Source organism: Stigmatopora argus, chromosome 18, assembly GCF_051989625.1.
Source record: "Stigmatopora argus isolate UIUO_Sarg chromosome 18, RoL_Sarg_1.0, whole genome shotgun sequence".
Classification (NCBI taxonomy): domain Eukaryota; kingdom Metazoa; phylum Chordata; class Actinopteri; order Syngnathiformes; family Syngnathidae; genus Stigmatopora; species Stigmatopora argus.
In genome coordinates, this window is record NC_135404.1 from 2,471,456 (window position 1) to 2,495,316 (window position 23,861).

Genomic DNA, 23,861 nt, shown 5'->3' on the forward strand with positions numbered 1-23,861 from the left:
GTTTGAATGGCATTTAAAACAGCCAACACAATCGCAGAATTTTTTTGGTCAAAGTAAGATGAAATATACCTTAGATCAACTAAGTAAGTTACTCAAAGAAAGGAGTTCTAATTTATGTAACTGCGCATTGTTGAACTGGAGCATGAAATTAGTGCAGCAAAGTATGGTAACATTAACATGATGAATAATAAGACTAATCCAATAGAATTATTCACAAAGAATACTTTTATCTTCATGAGAAGTCTTTATTTACAATATTGTTGATTTTTTTGAGAAAAGGAAACATATATATATACAGTCATACCTCTACTTACGAATGTTTCTAGGTAAAAAAATTTCAGGTTATGAATGTTTTTGTATGCAAATGAGTGACTTGAGATACGAAAAAGATCCAAGATACAACATCCCCCAAAAAGTAAATGCATTTCCTTATCCATTATTTTAATTGGAAAATATTGTCACGGATGGATTGATTCTCACTTTAGAACATCACTACCATCTAGTGGGCTCTCATTTCATTGCTCTCATTCTATCTCATATAATGACAATTAAAGCATTCAATTCAATTCAATTGGCTGTCTCACAACAACCACTTTCCATGTTCCAAGATTCTCTCTTACATACTTTACAACAAATGCTCCCCTAATTAATGATTGCAATTCCCCTTATCAAGAGATTAAAAATTGTACAAATGCAATGTGGCACATATTTTCATACATACACATAGGGCACAGGTAAAAGTCTAAAGTTTAGTACAAAGTGGACAACTTTCTGCCCTAGTAGAATGGGTTCTTGCCGCCATCTGACGGACAAACACGGGTATTACGTCTCCCATAATAAGGGCTGTGGAGGGAACTATTTCAGCGGTGGAAGGCACATTTTCATATGCTTTATTTATTTTAAGACATTATTAAATAATTTCCTTATAATTTTCTCTAATGTTTGTGTTTCCTCACGTTTCATACAAAACTTTGGACAATTTTAACCTCCTATATGACCTTCTATCAGATTTTTGGTTGTCAAAGACTACAATGTTAAATTTTGGACTATAAAGGCTTGTCGTCCGCTTATGATGTGGCCATTTTTTTTCTACATCATGGAAAAAGATAATTCTTTGTTTGTACACTCATCAGGTCCCAATTAGCCTAAATATCAAGGAGAAAATAAAAATGCATGCCTTGCAAGAGTTTGGGTCTTAGGAGGTTAAAGGGTTCAGTTGGTAGTTGTGTGAGGACCGTGGAACGAATTAGCGAATTTACATTTAAGTACACCTCTACTTACAAAATTCTCAAGTTACGAAAAAAGTTCTGGAACAAATTAATTTAATAAGTAGAGGTACGACTGTATAAGTATATATATAGTCATACCTATATTTATTAAATATATATATATATCTATATCTATATATATACATATGTATATATATATATGTGTATATATATACATATATATATACATATATATACACACATACATACATATTTATACACACATATACATACATATACATACATATACACACATATACATACATATATATACACATATATAAATACACACGTATATATATATGTATATGTATATGTATATATATGTGTATATATGTAGATATATATGTAGTATATGTATATATATATATATATGTGTATATATGTATATATATATATATATATATATATATATATATATATATATATATATATATATATATATATATATATATATATATATATATATATGTATATATGTATATATATATATATATATATATATATATATATATATATATATATATATATATATATATATATATATATATATATATATATATACAGTGGTACCTTGAGATACGAGCTTAATTTGTTCCGGGACTGAGCTCGTATGTCAATATTCTCGTAACTCGAACGAACGTTTCCCATTGAAATGAACTAAAAACAAATTAATTCGTTCCAACCCTCTGAAAAAACACCAAAAACAGGATACTGGATTGGAAATTTTTTTTTTATTTCTTCTAATCGCCATCTATTAACAAAGTAACACAGAACTAGTGGTTTAATATTACTAAAATGTGTTTAAAAGAACTAAAATTAATTGTTGTGCTATAACCGAGGCAAAGGTGTTTATATATTCCGCCGCGGCTTTTGAGTCGGAACTGGGCAAAGGTGTTAATGTATTCTGACGCGGCTTTCGAGTCGGAACTAGCTGCTTCCCCGTGTCTCACAACCGAGTGTATCTCCAGTTCGTTTTTTAAAGTTATCGAACCAGCCATGACTCACTTTGAAGGTTTTCGCTGGCGTGGAACTCTCCCCTTTCTTTGCTACTTGCTGTAATTTGAAATCCTCGTAGATTCCGCTAACGGTTCCTCCTTTATCCATATTAAAAGAAGCCCCTCCCTCTCATCAGCTTGAAAAGGACCGCCTAGCGGCCGCATCGTGTGCTCGTATGTCAAATTTGTCTCGTATCTCAGGGCTAATATCTGCTTGGAATTTTCCTCGTATCTCAAATTTTTGTGTGTGTTGGGACACTTGTATATCAAGGTATTACTGTATTTTACATGGAATTAGTATAATCTCTTCCAGGATTTTTCACACTACTCCCTAAACCATTTAAAAATGATAAATGTATACCAATTTTGTATAAAATATATGCAAATGTGGACAAAAATACATAAAATACCGGATAAATATCTGTGACAGCAGCAAAGAGAGAGAGGTACCATTTTTTGATTTGAATTCTTTTTTTGTGGTCGTCTATTCGGTTAAAATTTGCGAGTTTTTTTTGCTCCAGTTATGCAAGTTTCCTCATACATCCCCCCCCAAAAATGCATAGTACCGGTCCGCGAGCCATCTGGTGCCGGTCTGTCAGAGAAATAAATCTTAAAGTTTTTAAATCTCATGCACACAAGACACGGTCGACCGTCAATTATGGAAATCATGAGCCACTGGCACCTCAGGGTTAGCAGATTACAAAGACTCTAAAACAATCACCCGTAAATATAAGGCACTCAGTTTGGAGGGAATTTCGCCCAATCTGTCAACACTTCTCCACCTACTCAACACACACTCACTCAAGTGCGGTTCGTGAGACAAATAAGTGTTGGAGTTCGAGACAACAAAAGGGCTACAGAGTTTTTTTGTTACAATTCCAAAGTTTATTTTCCTTTAGATTAAGAATGCATGAACACTTATTTCTGATGAGACAGCTCCGTTCTCAGTTTTTTAACACGAGGTGCATTTCGAGTCACCACGGAAATTACAGTGGCACAAAAGATAACTTGACATACTGCATTACAGTGTGGTATGCTGGAAGCACGGCAGCAGACAGAAAAGCCATGCAGAGAGTTATCAACACCGCCCAGAAGATGTGCTATAACTTCGGGGTGTACAATAAAAATGTGCAATATTTAGATATGCACAATATTTTAGAATATACTATAATCTTGCCCGGATGTGAGTTTTTTAAATTACTTATTTATGTTTTATTGGGAAACACGCACTTTGTGGAGTAGCACCACTAATTTCGTTATACGCAGTTGTTGTATAATGACAATAAAGTCTTTTGACATATTGATTGAACACGAAGATATATTAACATGTGAAAATCAAGTAAACAAAAGGGTTGCATGTAAAGGCAAGAAAAACAAATCAACATCTCCCACATAAGGCTGGTGCCACACCATGAGTATGCCGCGTTTTCAGATTTTGACGTGTTGCTACTCCCGACTCACTCAGCACGTTCTCCTTCATGTCTGAGTTGCCACACAGAAAGCTATTAAATGTTTATGTCAGTCAGGCCATTCATTACATAAATGCATTTTCTTGACCTTCTCTGAGCATCGGGATGCTTGGCAAGTGGCTTTCACGCCACGTTTTTGTCAAAACTAGAACAGCATTTTCAATCTCGCTCTCCTACTTGAAATGAGAAAACTTATGATAAGAATAATAATAAATGCTATTGTGCTTTCTTTTGTTGTCATTACAGTTCAGAAAAGCAAATCGGAGGTTGACCAGCTTCTCAAAATAGGTTGTGTTTGACCTTAGAGGTTCCACTTAGTGATATCCTGATCGATAATCAGTATCAATATTGGCGCCCAATTTGGCTATATTTACCGTATTTTCACGACTGTATGGCAGACCGCATTTAAAGGCGCAGTGTCAGTATTTCTGTATTTGACACACACAAGACGCACCGCATTTAAAGGCGCACCGCTCCGCATTACACTGGTCTACCGCACCGCATTATACGGGTCTACAGTAGAGGCTGGGGTTACGTCATGCATCCACTAGATGGTGCTGCGCTAAAGGGAATGCCAACAAAACAGTCAGATAGGTCAGCCAAACTTTATTAATAGATTATAAATCAGCTTTCTGACAACTCCATTCACTCCCAACATGAATAAACAAGTTTTTTTTTATTTTCTCCGAGGTTTAAGTATTAGTATTTTCGTGACACAGCAATAGCATAATAACTCATGTTGAACAGGTGGGCAGTAATTTCTGCCTTCCTGAAAGCTTGGACCACAGTTGAGACTTCCACTGGGAATGACGACGAACATAGAATTAATGTGCTAGATCGAGCTCAACCGAAATGCACCGCCGTTTTATATATCTTAGCATTCACCGCGCACCAGAAATAGAGTCTTCGGCTGTTTGCCGTAGTTGCGAGAGTTGTTGCGGCTCAATATTGATCCATATATAATATATTTATATATATAGTTCGCAGTTTAGCTATGAATGCTCTGTTGACGCCAACATCTAGCGGCAGGATTTCTTTTGTCAATCCAGCCGGAATGACGCAGAGCACCAAATTAGTGTGCTCGCCGTCATACTGGGTGTAATGACAAAAGAACTACATATCCCAGCATGAATCGCGCACGGGGGAAAATGTAGTCGCAGGCTGCTTACCGTAGTTGCGAGACCTGTAGAGGATGCTGTAATCTATCGACTGATTTATTTTATTTTATCGTGATAACAATTTTAGTATTGGTCCATATATGAGGCGCACTGGATTATAAGGCGCCCTGTCTATTTTGGAGAAAATGTAAGACTTTTAAGTGCGCCTTATAGTCGTGAAAATACGGTAGATTATAAAATGTCACAAGATGAAATCAGATCTGAAGTATCCCAGCACCATCATACTTTTTGGCTGCTGTAAATCAAACAACTAGCCAAACATATGCTGTATGCAACCATCTCTCCTTAGAATAATATGATAATAACATAGCAGCAATTAATATTTGTAAAGATTTCTTTAGCAATTACCAGAAGGACTCACTTTAATACTAAAAAATATAATTTGTAATTTAATGCTCACAATATTTTTCCTGCTCTAAGAATATGGCAATAGGTATCGGAAAAAATGTGAAAAAAATGTGAAAAAAATCAGACCGGTAATAAAAAAAAGCAGCATTTAGTTTTCAATCAGTTGAATTTATACAAACCCATCAACTAGGCCGAAAGGGGTGAACTTCTGCGCTTGCTGGGCACCAATCTCAGCCACATAGAGTGCCCCGGACTTCAGGTCCAGGTCAACCAAATGTGGCTTGACCTCATCAGGCAGTTGAATGACACTGACCACTTTGCACTGGCCAATTAAACCCACCAATGGTGCATTTAGTAATGAAATCTGGTTGGTATTAAGATGTACTACAACAAAATATTTATTATCAGGTGTGAGTCGGACTGAATAGGGTGCATCCTCAGTGAAGCAACTCCCCCATGAGCCCAGCCAATCACCTGTAAGGGAATTGAAGACCTGGATCCTCTTGTTTCCTCTGTCAGCCACCCACACTCTTTGAGCACTGTCAATAGTTACACTGTGTGGGATATCAAACTGAGCCAGGCCATGTCCCTTTTCTCCATGCACCCATATAACTTCCTGCTCTTTGGATAATTTAATGAGACGATTATTCATACCACCATCACCGTCCACTATGTACATTTCTCCGGAGTCATGGACGACGATCTCAGCTGGCTGGTCAAATTGAAGGGGATTGAGTCCAGAGCCAGCTTCTCCTGGTGTCCCTAGCACCTGACAAGTACATTTAACAAAATTAAATTACCATATTTTTACACTCAGTATGCAAAAACGTTTCTCAAAAATGGACGGGGCGCCCAATCAGTGGGTGCGCCTTGTTCATTCACTAAATTCAAAATTTTGTATGACCCTGACCGCTTGACTGACTGGTTTCATTTCTTGACGACACCCTTATTGCGATCAACCCAACGGACATTCACCCTAAAAATAGCCTCTCTGCATATTCAAAGCATTACGGTAAAGCCATTCAAAACATGTGGCAAGGCAGTTGACTTCCGTGTGTTCGTAGCGCTTTTAACCCTCCATACAAAGACGGCAGGCAGCGTCGCACGAGTTACGTGACGATTTGAGAAAATGAGATGAGAAACATTATGTCAAACTCAGTTTTGCTCCTGTTGACTTTTTTAAAACATATGCTAGCATGCATGCTAGCATGTGTGTCATGCTAACACAACCATTGCAGCGCGTCCTTTGAAACGGAGCGCCTTTTCTATTGACAAAAAAAACAGAAAATACACCGGCAACTGAGACAGCGCCCTTTCAGGGGGTGTCCTAAAGGTGTGAAAATACGGTAAGCACATTATTAGAGAACACACACTTGCACCAAAGCCTTTACATTTTTCATCTGGTTACACTGTGTCAATGACTGTACAGTCTAATATCAAAGGAACTATGTGATGCGGAACAGCAAAGGTCAAATTTCACTCAAATAATGCAATTGAGAATTTGACTCTAATTTGCACTAAATTTCAGACTGTTCAAACCTTAACCGGTAGTATAAACATGATGCCCTTCATTCTTTGGAACTAAGTCACTGATTGACCTGATTATTCAAGGTTAGACAACACCTTTATCATGGTCATACAAGCGTAAAGAATTTTGTTTAATACAGACGCTCCCCTACTTACGAACATACGACTTACAAACAACGGTACATACGAACATGTCTGCAAATTGCGTTTATGTCGAAAAATGTTCGTAATTTCGATTTTGTATTGCGCGCCTTTTTCCGAGTAGTGCTTCTTTCCGCCACTAATACCGACGCCTGGCGATGTGAGCGCTCAGCTCACCCAGCATCCACCTTCCTCTGCCCAGTTCGTTGCAGTGCGTAAGTTGCATAAGTGCGTGACGTATCTCCAGTGCGCAAAGAACCTTTTTCATTTTTATCATGAAATATCTCGTGCAGCCATTATTCAATATGGTTGGTGAAAAGTGAAAGGCTTCTAGTGAGGGAGGTGCAAGGAAGAGGCAAGCCATTTCATTTGAAACGAGTGGCAATAATAACGAAGCTTGATGCGCGTGAGAGTGGTGAGCGTTGCACGGGCATACAACTTGAATCGTTCGAACGTCAGTACCATTTATAAACAGAAAGATCGAGCAGCAGCACCCAAATATTGAACGTTGCACAAAGTTTGCAAATCAATTGAATGATGCCATACAGTGCTACCGCATCATTTATGATGAAAAAAAGAAGAAAACTGTGCAATCGTCGTTAGATCGCTTCTTTCGGCCAGTTTCTAATACATAAATCTCTCTCTCTCTCTCTATACAGTACTGTACATATTCTCTCCATTTTATTAAATGTGTTTTTAGTACAAACCAATGCGTGTTACTTATACAAGCCTTAAACATACAAATGCACTTGTATAAACCTTCAATATACTTATATAGGCCTTAAACATAAATTATAATACAAAATATAGCACTGAATCAACTTACAAACAAATTCAACTTATGAACAATCGCTCGGAACCTAACTCGTTCGTAAGTAGGGGAGCGTCTGTACATTGGAAAAACAGAATTTCATTTATCTCAAGTCTAATAGTGGAGAAACATGTAAATGTTTGATGATTGCTGACACCTGTCGCTGCTCCACCCGTCTGGTGCTGAAGCTGTAATTGGGTGACACATCCATCCACCTGCCTAGCACTGGGCCTGACAGAGCCCAGGAAGAAACAGAAAAATATTTAATGGAACATCCATCTTTAGAAGAGTGGTTTGTTTTGCTGTTGACGCCACATAAAAACTATGTAACGTTCAGGTTATAAAATCTGCATAGGACATGTCTTGAAGTCTGAAAAGGACTTAACAATTTAGTTTTGAAGATGAGAAGTGCAACAGAATGCAGGTTGACCTCAAGATACTTGTATAATTTCATAATGTTACAATAGAAACTCATCCTAATGTTGCATTTAGCCCATAGTTTGGGTATCCCTGAATAATTGGCACTGAAAAATATAACAGAAATAATCCCCAAAGGACTTTAAATGTTAGGTCCACAACAGGGGAGTCCAAAAATTGCAATGATTGGTAAAATCACCACAAATCATAAAAAAAGAAGTGTAAATAAGAAAAAAAACATGAAAATAATCTTTGCAGTGATCATTATAAAAGGTTATTAAGGGCTTAAGAAAATTACCACTCAAGAGCTTACCTGCAGAAGATTGCCTGATGGTGAGTACTGTTTGATGCAGTGTCCATTTGGACCATTACCCACATCTGTGATCCAGACAGTTGGGTTTGACATAGCATCTGCTAAAAATATACCATGGGGCATCTCTAGGGTAGTTGTATTCCAGGACATGAGGAAATCGCCTTCTGTTGTAAACACTAGCACCTTGGGCACACTGTCACCTATGGAGGAGACACATAGAAGACTTTGTTGTAAAAACATCATTTATTTAATCCTCCAAGAGGCTTCTTGACGCTTTGGGCCTCATCTGTTTTGACTATTGTTGACGTGTTATTCCAGGGCACAATGAGACGGACAACCATGCACACCCACACCCATACCTAGGGGCAATTTAGAGTGTCCAATCAGCCTACCATGCATGTTTTTGGAATGTGGCAGGAAACCGGAGTACCCGGAGGAAACCCACGCAGGCTCGGGGAGAACATGCAAACTCCACACAGGAGGACGTGACCTGGATTTGAACGCAGGACCCATGAGGCCGATGCGCTAACCACTCGCTCCACCGGGCCACACAAACCCAGACACTCGGAGATGTTTATTGGTTCGTATTCGACGAAATATCCCATGTTGAAGCCGTCTCAAAAAAGACCGACATTTGCACATGGCACAACATGCAAGTGCGACTTCAGCGTGACATATGTTGGAATTACGCACGTATAAAAACCCAAACACAAAGATAAACTTATTTTCATTGTGCCTTACTTTTTAAATAGTTTGCAAAAACACAATATTTCAATTAATGTACAAACATGATAATAACAGTTTAATTTAAATTGTCCTACGCTTATTTTTTTTTACATTTTATATCGATTTTGGGTGAATCTAATTCACTCCGGAAACACTGGAAATGGGACAAAGGTACTCTGAAATGGGGTCGACGGAGGTTGGCAGCTCTGAGAGTGTAACCTGAATTTGCCATCGAGTTGTAATGACAGTTTATTTTATATTTTGCTTCAAACTATTTAGTGGGTCGCCATCTGCACACCTGAGTACTGGTCTGAAAATGTCCATATTATGGCATGAGGGTGAAATGCAAATCTAATTTCAGTGAGCCAAAAATGTAGTGCGTGAGTGGGAGGGAGCAATGCAGGGCAGCCTGTTTAACCCCCCGTTTAATGTCTGACCTCTAGCCTGAAAGTCTCAGAGTACGGCCCTGAGTGCACAACAAAACAGGGTTGCAAATGATGCTTAAATTTTAAGCAAATAAGGTTTTCATACAATGTGACAAATTGAGCTATTTTTTGTTGATGATTTTTTTCTGTCTGTGGACATTTCCCCTTGATTTTAGCAACGTTTGTTTAAGTTAAGTTGTTTAAAAAAATGATTCTGCGATATATCGTGAAATTACATAGAATTATTCTTCTATTATTTTAGAATCTGTTTGAATCTATGTTTACACGTGTTTTATATGGAAATAAACAATAGGTTGCCACACTTTCACACATACACTACTCCAGGGGTTTCCAACTCCGGTCCTCGAGGGCCCCATTCCAGTCTGTTTTCGACACCTGAATCAAATGATCAACTAATCAGCAAGCTGTCCAGGAGCTTGATCACGATCCTGATTATTTGATTCAGGTGTGTTGGTGGAGGAAGACATGGAAAACAGACTGAATAGGGGCCCTCGAGGACCGGAGTTGGAGACCCCTGCACTAGTCGGCAGCAGTCAGCCGTCGGGCCATGGCATATGTGCTAATCATACTTGGACGCACGGGGGCGCTGTTTGCTATCTTAAGTACCATATCAAAATCAATGGTATACTACAGTAATGCCCAAACAAAAAGTGTTATACCTAGAATGCTCAAGCTAATGTTTTTAACTGCCATTTTTTTTGTTTTAGATAACTATTCTTTACTGATTGCTGGCCATACTATAGTTTTTTTCCTCCATATTTAGAATCCTAAGCTGCCTCGTTTTGTACAGGTTCACTCTCCTGACTTCAGTGTGGGGGGCGCGGGCTCCATTCCCGCTGGTGGTGGTATGATAGTGAGTGCGTATGGTCGTTTGTCTCTCTGTGTGCCTGACGGCTGACTGGCAACCAGTCTAGGGTGTCGTCTGCCTTTCACCCGAAGTCAGCTGGGTTAGGCTCCAGCAACCCTCGCAACCTTTTTAAGGATGCGTGGTATGGAAGATGAATTAATGAATTCAGAATCCTGCATTTAAGCACCTTTGTACTAAAGGAGGTCAGTTGTAAAAACTGAGAAAATGATATAATGAAGGCCATTTGTTTTTCAAACAAAACATATATACACGCAAGTGCTGAATGAAGTTTCAGAAATAAATCTATATAAATGTACTTTTATGTCCATAATGATGAGGGTTTTTTTCAAACTAATATACAATAAATGCAGAACAATCACCTCGAATCGAATCATGACGTGAAACGGAGTACAAACAGCAGTTTTTTTGTAAATATTAATTTGCCAGAGTTATAGACATTAAATCCATTCCAACTTTGAAGCCTACCAGTGAGTGATCATGTTTTGCTGCCCTTGGCGGCAATATGTGTCCAATTCAATTTGACAGGGAAGTTGGGAGCAATCATTAGATCAGTCCTCCCTCTCAAAATGAATTGGACGTTTATTGTCATCAATGACAGCCAATGAGAAAACACTTAAATACATCACACTTTTTCTACCCAATTCCAGTCCTCTGCAAATGACGTGATTGGTCCCGATATCCGATCACATGATCAGATCGCGGACATCCCTACAATTCGTAAATATTCACATGCATTTGAAGACTTATATTGACAAACTACAGAATAATATGTTGCAACAATAATGAATTTACCTCGCTGTGCCACATACACTACACCAGCATACGTGTTGACTGCAACTCCAAACACAGCCCCCGAAAAAAGTTCAGGGTTTCTGGGCCAATTCGGGTCTAATTTGTACAGTGGTCTGCCTAGAAGTTGGTGGTCCTGAATGATGACAGCCTTGAAAGCAGCTTGCTGAGGGTTAAAGACGCTGTACAGCACTATCATTAGAAGGAAGAATGAACCCATAACGGGCAATATCGTACACATATAGCTTTTCATTGACATCCAAGGAGCGACGCAGACAATATACATAGGCGTTCTTACATACAGTATTGATCGACCAAAACAAACGATTCGGTATTGATCCGGTAGCTAATAAGTCATCATTTACTTCCTGGTGTGTCCACAAAGCTGTATCAAATTCCAGAAGCCGTTTGATAAACCCCCGTGGCATTGGTTTTCCGCCTAGACAATAAAAGACAAATACAAAATAAATAAATAACAAATAACTATCATGCTGTCTTATTTCTATTTGGTAAATTCACATCTATAGCATGTGGACAATAATAATGTGCTCGAATCACTCTTTTATCTTAAAATATTCCTAATGTGTATATTTTCCTATTTATTATGAAAACAATTCTATTTCCGGTAACAGTCTATGACGTGTTAGGTAGAGTCGTCGGTGGAGGCGACTATGCCACAAATATCTTCTACTCTCGTAATTTTGTACGTATTTCTTAATCAGTTCGAATGACAGTCTTAGAGGGACAAATACACCACCCTTCATGTAGTGAAAATCATCGACGAATTGGCTGCATGGAGGTCGTTGACAGTCCACTTAATCTCGTAAGTTTATGTCATGATGTTGCAATATTAGGCTAACGTTACAGTAGATTTCAAAGGTAAGCTACATTAGCTTCTCTCAGTGTTTTCTGGGGGCGTTTACATGCTGTATAAATCTAAGATCTCAGCACTGCACTCAATATAATCTGACTTTTATAAATTACTTGTGCAGCTTGGTTACATAAAGTTTTTGCTGTTGCTCTATCCGTTTGCGATGATAAATCGCATTATTAACCCCCCGCGTGGATGAGAGTCACGTCGTTATAACATTAATTCACATGAGAAAAATATTTTGCTAGCAGTGCCTATTTGACATGCCATTTATTAAAGTAATTATAGCTTTTTGTTAATTAGCTGATTATTCGGTGCCCTAATATGAATTTTAACAGTTGTCCAGTAATAGCTTTTGGCTAAGTATTAACCTGACTTCTACAAAACTTGATTTTATAAAGCAAGAAATTCCCCAAAGTAATCCTGATGAGGCATACCTATAAAGTGAAGATCATTTCACTCAAACATGTTGAAGCTGATACAAAGAGTGCAGAGCAGTAATCACGGCAAAAGGGCGGCTACTTTAAAAGAACTACAGTATAAAACAATGTTTTCAGTTCATTTTACCTTTTTTAAGTACAGTTTCCACATTTGTTCGTTCATAGCGTTTATACTTTTAGTGAGGATCTACAAAGTGAATAGTCATGAAAATAAAGTACAGTCATACCTCTACTTACGAATGCCTCTAGGTATGAAAGTTTCAGGTTACGAACTTTTTGAAATGCAAATATGTGACTCGAGATACGAAAACGATCGAAGTTACGAAACCCCCCAAAAAGTAAATGCATTTGCTTATCCATTATTTTATTTTGAATTCCCCTTATTAAGCGATTAAAAACTACAAATGCAACGTGGCACATATTTTCACACACACTCATAGGTCACACGTAAAAGTCTAAAATGTACTACAAAGTGGACGGCTTTTGGCCCTGGTAAAACGGGCTCTTGCCGCCATCTGGCGGCCAAACACGGGTATTACATCTATAATGTCCGCAGAGGGAGATATTTCAGCAGCACAGGGCATATTTTCATATGCTGTTGTTTATTTTAAGACATTAATAAATCATTTCCTTAGAATTTTTCTCTCATTTTTGTGTGTTTCCTCACACCTTTCATACAAAATTGGGACACTTTGACCAATTTTAAAGGGTTTAGTTGGTAGTTGTGCGAGGACCATGGAACGAATCAGAGAATTTACATTTAAAGTACACCTACTTATGGAATTTTCATGTTACGGAAAAAGTCTTGGGACCAATTAATTTCGTAAGTAAAGGTACGACTGTATAGTGTATTGAATATATATAACTATCTACTGTCCTCAAAAGTTGAAATTTGAAGTTTTTCACAACACTAAAGTGTTGATTTCTTTCCTACTTACCTCCCTCTAAAAGTGTTGAACAGAGTTGCAGTTGGTGGTTTCTATTCCTGTCAACTTATAAGTTTTTCCTGTATTTTATACGTTTTTATCATTTCAAATTGTGTACGCCGTATAACAACTTTTGTACAGTATTTTTTATTTTTGTAATTTTTTTAAAAACCCATTTCGGCTCTAATCCGGATCGTCTCGGTCACTAGTAGCAGACGAAGACGTCATCGTCTACTGCTATATATTGTCATTTCTTTAAGCATGTTATGCGCACGCGCATTCCCCTTTCACTCGTCTACCTTTTCACTATATAAAAATAGCGCGTCATTGAGCAATGTACCTTAACAGTCAAGCTGTCAGCGTCATACAGCGACATTTCCAGAATCTTGAATTTCGTGCATATAAAAGGCTCACTGACTGATTGGTCACTACGTCCACTTTGGGGAAAATTTTAGACTTTTTAATGCATCCTATGTGAGTAAATATGTGCCGTGTTGCATTTGTACAGTATATTATCGCTTACGGGGAATTGCAATCATTAATAAGGGAAGCAATTGGCCGAGGTTGACAGGTATGAGTTTCTTTGTGTGCAGCAGGTACTACTTACGGTATTCAAAAGCCCAAGCCTTGTTGAGAATGGCCAACAAAAACAAGTTGTGATTTTATCTACGTATTTGACCTAAAACAGAAATTGCCTCATTTTATACATGGCAATGTAGCCCAGGTACAGATTTCTATTTAAAGAAAAAGCAAAGTTCATATATATTAAATATAATATAAATATTAAACAAACTTTTGCTTCATCATGTTTTAACAGACTTTATTGAGCCATGTGCATGTTTTTGTAAAACCTCAGGCCCATCAGCAGAGCAGGCAGGCAGATCGTTTGCTTGCTGTTGGAAAGTATGAAGAGGCAATTTCATGTCATGGCAAAGCAGCAGGTAAGTTGTTTGGATCTTGGGTATGTCTGTCAGTGATGCTTCAAGTGAGAACTGGACGATGAAACGATAACCTTAATAATTGGCAAATAATTTTTTTGTCAACAATAATACTAAAAACCTTCAATATTCCATAAATTTAAACTGCTATTAGACCACCCGAACACCACAAAGAACCAGGGTGCTGATGCGATGGGAACGCTAGTTTTAGACCGATGTTCAGTAGGCGAAGAAGATGGTAAGGAACAAACAGTTATTTTTAGCATGGTTAGCTATAGAGCGGCTAACACCGCATAAAAGCAAAAGTACTACTATAACACAGCCAAAATGAGCGATAATGAGATGGAGGACAACATCGAGCCAACCCACTAAAAGATCCAACCAAAGTCTCCCTGTCATTTTCTTTCCTTTTTTTTAAATGCCTCTTAAACACAAACGGCACCCTTATTGAAAATTTCCTTAACCCATATTAACCAACTCTTCTCATTTGAAGACAGCCTGTAATTATTTTCTTACTTGATATGAAGGAGTTTCCCATTTAATGCAAATGTTATGAAAACGTTGCAAAATCAACTTCTCTGGAATTTCTGGAGTTTACCCGGACAAGTAACGCAAACTCCGGGATTCCTGACAACCTCCCTAAATTCTGGAAATCTAAAAAAAATTGTCAAATGGTTGTTTTTAAACAACCATTTTGGAAAAGTAACATTTAAATAGTCTGCTTGCCAATGAAGATATTTTCAGTTGAGTATTTTATTTATTTTATATTGCACAACAACTTTTGGTTTGCAACACAGACCCAACCTACTCAAAGATCCAAGTGAATTCTCCCTTGCGTTTTCTTTTTTATAATTATTTTTTTAATGCCTCGTACCTGTGCAAAGAGCAGCCGTACTGAAAATGTCCTTGACCCACTGTCCTCATATGAGGACAGCCTGTAATATTTTTCTTTCTTGATATCAAGATGTTTTCCCATTTTATATAAATGTTATGAAAACAATGCAAAAATCAATATTTTTTTATCTTGGGTTAAAATGGGTTGAGTTCATCTAACTTGTTTTATTTGTATTTTTTAAATGGCCATATGTGAGATAAATTTACTCAGTTTTTTTTGTGAGGCTGAAAATACTCTGCTTGCCAATAGTGACTGTCTTCAGTTGATTATTTTATGTATTTGATATTGCACAGCAACTTTTGGTTTGAAGGTGCATTTATAAAAATAAAGACACCTATCAAAATGTCTACAGGTTTTATTATTTACTTTTCAGTGTCAGGAGAGAGTTGTCTTATCTTTATCGCACAACAGAACAACAAAAATACTTTTTAAAGTCATCATATTTCATATTCTCTTTTTTATAAAGTAAGGTAACATAGTTACTTTTGTATTTGAATGAGGAAAGTCGTTTATTTACTTATTCACAGAAGTTTGAAGTTTCAATTTTGAAACAAGAGATGTTAGTTATCATTATTGATTATTATATCATTATCAATATCAACTGATTTATTTTTTTACTTTTTTAATCGTGATAACAATTTTTGTCATATCGCCCAGCTGTAGTTAGACATATTCATTGACACTTAACACACCCGCCGCTCTGTGCAACTTTTTGGAAGAATATACATTTCGAAGCATTCACTGACTAAGTCTCACCCTCGTTGCCACCAAGGCATAGCTAAGAAAAGACCTTAAGAAGACAAATCAACATTGCATAGTGCCTCCTTGTGGATTAGTTTCTTAGACTGTCTCATTCTGGGGTCTTTCCATCAGTCAAACCTGCTGCAGTTGCTCAATCCAAATTACTTAGTAGGCTTCTTTCTTTTGTTAATCGGGCAATTGCCAGTAAAGTCCGTATATCGTCCAACCTTAACCATCTAATATGCAATTATTGGCCAAGGTCGATTGTCTTTGGAACTCCAGCAGCATTAGCTAATTAAAATCAGCTTTTCTTAAAAAAGTGGAAAATATTTAAGAAAGGGTGTAAGGTTATGTCTACATACTGTAATAATGGAAACAATACATTTATGTGATTTTGTGAAAGCGAAAAATTTCCCCTTTTAAAACGTTTTTATTGGCAACGTGTTATTTGTCACTGGGTCAAAGCAGTATTCAGGAAATTGTTTTGATCAAAACAACAGAACAGGCTACTTAACAACTGGTCCATGTATATATGCTCAATCCACTCATTTAACCACTTGGTCAGACGAGAAAAATGTTGTTTCATGTATATCGGCAGTGCTCCTGTTAGAGCATTTTTCAAACACAACATATATTAACCATTTTTTCCGGGCAAACAATTTAATTTCTTGGAAAAATGACAACTAAGTCGCCACAGCAATGAACGAAGGATGGCGTAGCGCACATAAAATCCATGTATCTCCTACCTCCCTTATACTCTGGCTTCCACAGCAAAATGGGATTAAATCTGTATTTTTGCTCATTTTTCAGTTTATCCTAGAAATCAAAATCCTACGAGTTGTGGCTCAGTAAAATCCAATCTATCTAATATTGTAAAGTACCACCGAGGTCAGGGGTCACCAACTCCATTCCTCGAGGGCAACTATCCAGTCTGTATACCATATTTCCCATCTCCAATACACCTTAATCAAATAATCAATAAATAATAAATATAAAATAATCATTAAGGTTCTGGAGAGATTATTGAGAAGTTGTTTTTCGTGTATCCCTCCTCGACTGGACAGGTGCCCATGAGGAACAGAGTTGGTGACCTCTGCCCAAGGTGATATTAGGACTTACATGGTTCATATGGGTCCTTGAAATGCTGGAAAATCCTTGAATTTTGCTGTTGTGTTTTCAAGGTTTGAAAAATGCTTGAAAATGCTTTGTTTTTATTTCTCAACACCCTGTCTTAAAATATAAATACAGTGGTACCTCGACACACGAGCAATTTGAGATACAAGTAAAATTTCGGGCAGATATTTATCTTGAGTTACGAGACAATTTTTTATATACGAGCATACAGCGGACGCGAGAGGCTGGTCATAAGAACATCATGGGCACTGTCTTTCTGGTCGCTACTCCCTCGTGTAATGTCTCTACGAGCACTGAGCGGAGCGCTGCATTTTTTTCTGTGTTTTTTTCCCCGTTAGCGCGAATGGCGGAGCGATCGCTAATACGCGAGAGTATATACTACTTCTCGTTGGCAAGTGGTCGTGCGTTATCCTATTGTGAGGACATTTGTGTGCATCATTTTCGGAATATTTTGAAGGGAATACAAAAGCAAACAACCATTGATAGGTTGCATCTGAAAGTCAGGGTGGAGGCGGGGCAAATAGAGCCATCCCGGGAGAAGAAAGGTATCAAAATTTAAAACAAAATTAGAATTAAGTTGGTGTTTTTTCAGAGGGTTGGAACACATTATTTTGTTTTTAGTTCATTTCAATGGGAAACATTCATTTGAGTTACGAGTAACTCGACATACGAGCTCAGTCCCGGAACGAATTAAGCTCGTATCTCGAGGTACCACTGTACTAAAATGAAGGAAAATAAAAAGAATTTGCTTCATCGCTACTATACGCTTGTTGTAAGCTTGGTTTCTTTTGGTGCTTTCCCTCATTATTAACACCAGTCCTTATGGTTAGGCAATCTAAAATTTTATTCATTTTAATTTGACATTACAGGACTTTGAAATACTGGCAGTGTGAGAGACATTTTTAGTGTCCCAAATGTATCAAAGTTTCCTTGCCCGTGATTTCTTCCTGTCCTATCGTAAAAGAAAGAATAACATAACATTGTGCTAGTCTTTAAAAGGTAGTGAAAATTTGGTCTTGAAAGTGCTTAAATTTAAAATGATTAAATTTGGATATGAAAAATGTGTATGAATCCTGGACTTAAAATAACAGTACTTATACTTATTTTTATCCACAGCAAGACTGTTTCGTTCCATAGATATAATTGGTTGTTGAGAACTGCGGAGAGACAGTGAAAGTAGTAGTAGAAGTGTATATACAGTAATCCCTCGAATATCGCAGTTAATGAAGACCAGACATGGCCCCGATTATCGAAAAATCGCGGATAAAGGTCACCTCTATTATAACTACCTTTTTTTTTTTTCTTCAGTGCTGAGTCCTAGCAGCAAGCAGAAGACTGTGGAGTGGCTTCTGCTTGCGAGTTTCAGCATGGATTTTCACATTTTTATGAACTTTAAAAAATAAAAAAAATTGTGAAGAAGTGAATTCACAATAAGTGAAGCCGCGATAATCGAGGACAAGACTACTTATGTATAGATTTTATATTGCATTTTTTAGACGTACAAATGCACCCCAATGGCACAAATGAGAAAATCTGACGTACAAATGCAGCCCAATGGCACGAATTAGAAAATCTGTATTTATTAGGGGTTGTCATTAATCAGTAAAAGTATTTATATTTTGTTATTATCAATGTAAAATTTACATTTAGAAATTGGTCTCTTTTGCAGAGCTTCTGACAGACGCAATGAAGAGAACTGAATGTAAACAGGTGAGCGCTTCTGCTTTCTGTCGGTGTTTGTGTTATTTTATTTTTTTGTCAAATCGCATGAATAATTTAAACCACAGAAGTCCCAAGTCGATCACTTGATTGTAATGAGATGTAAATCAGCAATTTCAGGACGATATATAAATTATTTGGACACCGAAATGACATGAGGTTTTTGTACGATTTTCTCGACCACCACTATTTGTAAATTTTCGCCAAAATCTATTGATCTGCCCTGGTTGACATTTGAGTATGATAAGTGCTTCAAAAGGTGATTTAGTTTGCTATGAATGATAATTTTATCCTTAGAAGAACAATAGAGCCCTTCGCACAGGGTGTTGGGCGCTAATGACGTTTTTGACAATTTTGTTCAAAGAAATTCAGGCATTTGAATGACAACCATTCTTTAAATAAAAAAGGCGTAAAGACAATATTGATAGATCTTTAGCATTTTGGTTGATTTGTCTGGAATGTTGCTTAACCATTAAATATAAGAATCCACTTCAATGTATTAGCAAACCCCAAGGAAAACAAAGCAACCATGGTTACACCTCTGGCTCTTAGATCAATGTGCCCTCCCAAGTATCCATATAATTTTGACAGTGACATCAGAACTAAAAGATTCCTGCATGTGTAGGTTGCATCAGGAAGGGCAACCGGCCTAAAACAATTCTACGATTTTGTTGTGGCGACAACCCCAAAAGTACACCCCAATATCAGAATAATCAATAATAATAATCAATTTAAAACTGGGTTATTTTGGCTCATATGCCGCCGCATCTCTCCTGGCTCTGTCACAGCTGCACGTTAAGACAAGGGCTTGCGTAAGAATCATTACCGGAGCCATCGCCACCACCCCGTTGTGGCACAGGAATTTAGGATGAAAAGCGGAGCCACAGCCAGCCGAGGGCGGCGCAGATTATTCTTAGGTTCTGAAGTATCTTTCCAGGTGTGACCAGTCTAAAATTTGTGAAATAGTGACTTTAAATAACACCTTGAAACTACAGTTTAATATAATGTTCATCTTGTGTGTTTGCAGGCCCATGTGTCTATTGAGTTACAGAGGGACACACATATCAAGCAGCAGCATCTTATTCAAGAGCGCTGGAAACGAGAAGCCCGTCGGGAAGCCACAAAAGCCCGACCTGGCTTAGGACCGCTATCAAACTGCCCTGCGCTTCTCATGCCATCAGTGTCAGGAGATCAGAATCAGCCCCAAGCCTCCCAAAAATCCTCCGCTGTAGCATGTGGAGAGGGAGGAGCTACAGAGCGAGAATATGACACCCTGCTCTACCAGCTTCAAACTCGGCAAACGGGAGGCCTCCAAACTTTGACACCTTGCCCTGGCTCAAAAATCAGCAAAGATGATAAAACTCGCCTGGAAGAACAACAGACCACAATTGAAGACTTAAGGCATCTCATCAACCATCTGATGGATGAGAACCAGCGACTCACCACTGAGAATGAAAGGCTACAATCGGAAAATGCACGATTACGTGCTGAGGCCACAGACTTGGTGGGGCGCTCTGAGCTCTGGGTACTTCCTCAGCCTGGTGGAGACTTAGCGACAGGGGATAAACAGGAGAGGAAAAGCACGGGTAAAGGGAAGGAGATAGCCATCCCACAATTGCCTCCACTCGAGATGCCCGCTCAGGAAGATCTGTGTTTGGATGACCTTCCTCCTGTGGAGCTGCCAGAGGACATTAAAAATGAACTCCAGGAGTTGCTGGATAAAGAGAAACTGTGACACTTTTAGCTGCCTTTATTTTATACATAGACTTCATTCTGCAAACTGATGTCTTTTTGGTTTTGATGCCAAAATTCCTGGCTTTGGACAAACAGAATAATACTATGAATGACACAAGATTATTAGGTTCTGAAGTATCTTTCCAGGTGTGACCAGACAAAAGAAGTTCAACTTGTTATTATTTTTTTATTTTATATTAGTGGCCCTGTCACTAGTAAATGAAAACTTTCCCTAAACCAGGGATAGGGAGCCTATGGCTCGTTGGCCATGTAGGGCTCTTTGGATGGGTGATTATGGCTCTCAACTAACCTGTAAGATAAAATGTAGAGAGCCTAGGTACGAACATACCAATAGGAGTGTCGTGTTGCTTCACCACAGTGGCCCTAAGACTACCTCTAGCGCCACTAAAAAATTTTTTTTCATTAAACTCCCTTGTATGCATACTCTTATTGAAATGTATTGATTAGCAACAGTGTAACAATGTTGTTAAAAGAATTCAGAGACCTTTTGTACTTAGTGTTGAAATATTTTTTTTAGAATCACATTTTCATGTATTTTGATTTTTAAATGGCGAGTATGGCCCTCAAGGAATTACATTTAAAATGAATTGTTTATGGATCTCTGTGTCTAAAAGGTTCCTGACCCCTCCCCTATACTATTCAGCACTCTTAAGTTTTCTATTAGGGCGGGCCACTCTTTCAGTATGGTAATCCACACTTGAAAACTAGAGAAGCAGTTTTCATTTTAAAGTTTGTAAGGTCTACAGCATGAAGATCAATAATCCGACTAACAACATCACTATATATCAGTGGTTCTTAACCTGGGTTAAATCGAACCCAAGGGGTTCGGTGAGTCGGTCTCAGGGGTTCGGTGGATTCCCTGCCGCGGAGGTCAAGACACAGACTCATCATGTCTATTCACGATAACATGCCCGCTTTGCCATCACGTGACACTGCTTGGCCAATCAGTGCTGCAAGGAAATTATATATCTTGAGTTTGAAAAACACATTTATTTTACACTAAAGTAGGGTTCGGTAGCTCCAGAAAGGTTAAGAACCACTGATATAGATATATATATATATATATATATATATATATATATATATATATATATATATATATATATATATATATATATATATATATATATATATATATATATATATATATATATATATATATACATACATACATACATATATACAGTGCCTTGCGAAAGTCTTCACCCCCCCCCTTGAACTTTTCGTCACATTTCAGGCTTCAAACAAAGTTTTTTTTTAAGAATCAACAACAAGTGGGACACAATCGTGAAGAGGAATGAAATTTATTGTATATTTTAAACCGTATTAACAAATCTAAACTGAAATGTGGGGCATGCAATGTTATTAGGCCCCTTTACTTACAGTGCAGCAAACTGACTCCAGAAATTCAGTGAGGATCTCTGAATGAGCCAATGTTGACTGATGATAAATAGAATCCAACTGTGTGTAATCATCTCATCTCATTTTCTGAAACGCTTTATTCTCAGTGTTGCGGGGGTGCTGGAGCTTATCCCAGCTGACTTCGGGCCAGAGGCGGGGGACACCCTGAATCGGTGGCCAGCCGATTGCAGGGCACAAGGAGACGGACAACCATGCACACTCGCACACATACCTAGGGGCAATTTAGAGTGTCCAATCAACTTACCATGCATGTTTTTGGAATGTGGGAGGAAACCCACGCAGGCCCGGGGAAAACATGCAAACACCACACAAGTCGACCAACCTGGATTTACATCCAGGGCCCAGAGCTGTGAGGCCGAGGCTTTAAACACTCGCTCCCCCGGGCCGCCCTGTGTAATCATGTCTCCGTATAAATGCACTTGCTCTGTGCAAGCAATCATATTGAAATGTAAGGAGTATCAGACCACTGCAAATCTACCAAGACCCAGCCGTCACTCGAAACTTTAACCTCGAACAAGAAGGCTGATCAAAGATGCACCTAGGAGGCCCTTGATCACTCTAGATCAGTGGTCTCAAACCGGTCCTCAAAGGGCCGCAGTGGGTGCAGGTTTTCATTCCAACTCAACAAGAGGATACCTTTTGCAAGTGTAATCAGTTGATTGCAGCCAGGTGCTACTTATTTTAGAAGACACCTGATTGGTTAAAATGTCGGCACTGGATCGGTTGGAACAAAAACCAGGACCCACTGCGGCCCTCGGCGGAATCGGTTTGAGACACCTGCTCTAGATGAACTGCATAGATCTACAGCTGGGGTTGGAGAGTCTGTCCATAGGACAACAATCAGTCGTACACTGCACATATCTGGCCTTTATGGAAGACTGGCAATAAGAAAGCCATTTCTCAAAGAAATCAATAAAAAGGTCTCGTTTAAAGTTTGCCTCAAGCCCCCTGGGAGACACACGAAACGTGGAAGAAGGTGCTCTGGTCAGAGGAAACCAAAATCGAACTTTTTGGACATAACGCAAAACAGTATCTTTAACGTAAAAGCAACACAACTCATCACCATGAACACACCATCCCCACTGTCAAACACGGTACTAGCAGCCGCATGGTTTGGGTCTGCTTTTCTTCGGCAGGGACAGGGAAGATGGTTAAAATTGATAGGAAGATGAATGGAGCCAAATACAGGACCATTCTGGAAGAAAACCTGTTGGAGTCAGCAAAAGACCTAACACCCGGACGGGCATTTATCATCAACAGGGCAATGATCCAAAATAATGCCAAATCTACAATGGAATGGTTCTCAAATAAACGTATCCGGGGGCGGCGGAACACTTTTGCATGGGTGTGCGTGTGTACGTACGTGTACACATAGTATACTAACACATACAGTATATATATCAGTGGTGTGCCATCAGGGCCTTCAAGGCCTTCTCTGCTGGCCTAAGAAATATCTGAATCACAGACTGACGTTAATTATATTTTGTCCATGAATACTTATTAAATAATTCCAAATTGTCTGTTAGCTTCCTTTCATTGCTTTCCCCCTGGTTGCACTGCTTCCAGATGTGTTTTCATATTGAAGCATTTAACCAATCACATTTCAGCCATTATTTGTTGCCAGGGTCAGAAATCTGCCTCGATGCCTTCACAATCAGTTCTGCAGGCTCTGCTGCATTAAACAAGCGTTGATAAGACTGTTGCTTTAACCAATCAGAATT

General features: G+C 38.4%; 2 protein-coding genes across 2 annotated transcripts; one reads left to right on the forward strand and one right to left on the reverse strand.

Annotated features, from left to right (window-relative positions):
- Positions 1-3,134: 3,134 nt before the first annotated feature.
- LOC144093202 (NHL repeat-containing protein 3-like) lies at positions 3,135-11,719 on the reverse strand. The gene is made up of 3 exons (XM_077626534.1): positions 11,303-11,719; positions 8,471-8,670; positions 3,135-6,030 (listed from the first exon to the last, which is right to left on the reverse strand). Exons 1-3 carry the CDS (start codon positions 11,583-11,585, stop codon positions 5,431-5,433), a joined length of 1,083 nt encoding a protein of 360 aa, XP_077482660.1. The 5' UTR covers positions 11,586-11,719; the 3' UTR covers positions 3,135-5,430.
- A 311-nt stretch (positions 11,720-12,030) lies between these two features.
- On the forward strand, positions 12,031-21,316 carry nrbf2b (nuclear receptor binding factor 2b). Its single transcript, XM_077626132.1, has 4 exons — positions 12,031-12,122; positions 14,393-14,477; positions 18,914-18,954; positions 19,991-21,316. Exons 1-4 carry the CDS (start codon positions 12,093-12,095, stop codon positions 20,696-20,698), a joined length of 864 nt encoding a protein of 287 aa, XP_077482258.1. The 5' UTR covers positions 12,031-12,092; the 3' UTR covers positions 20,699-21,316.
- Positions 21,317-23,861: the final 2,545 nt, after the last annotated feature.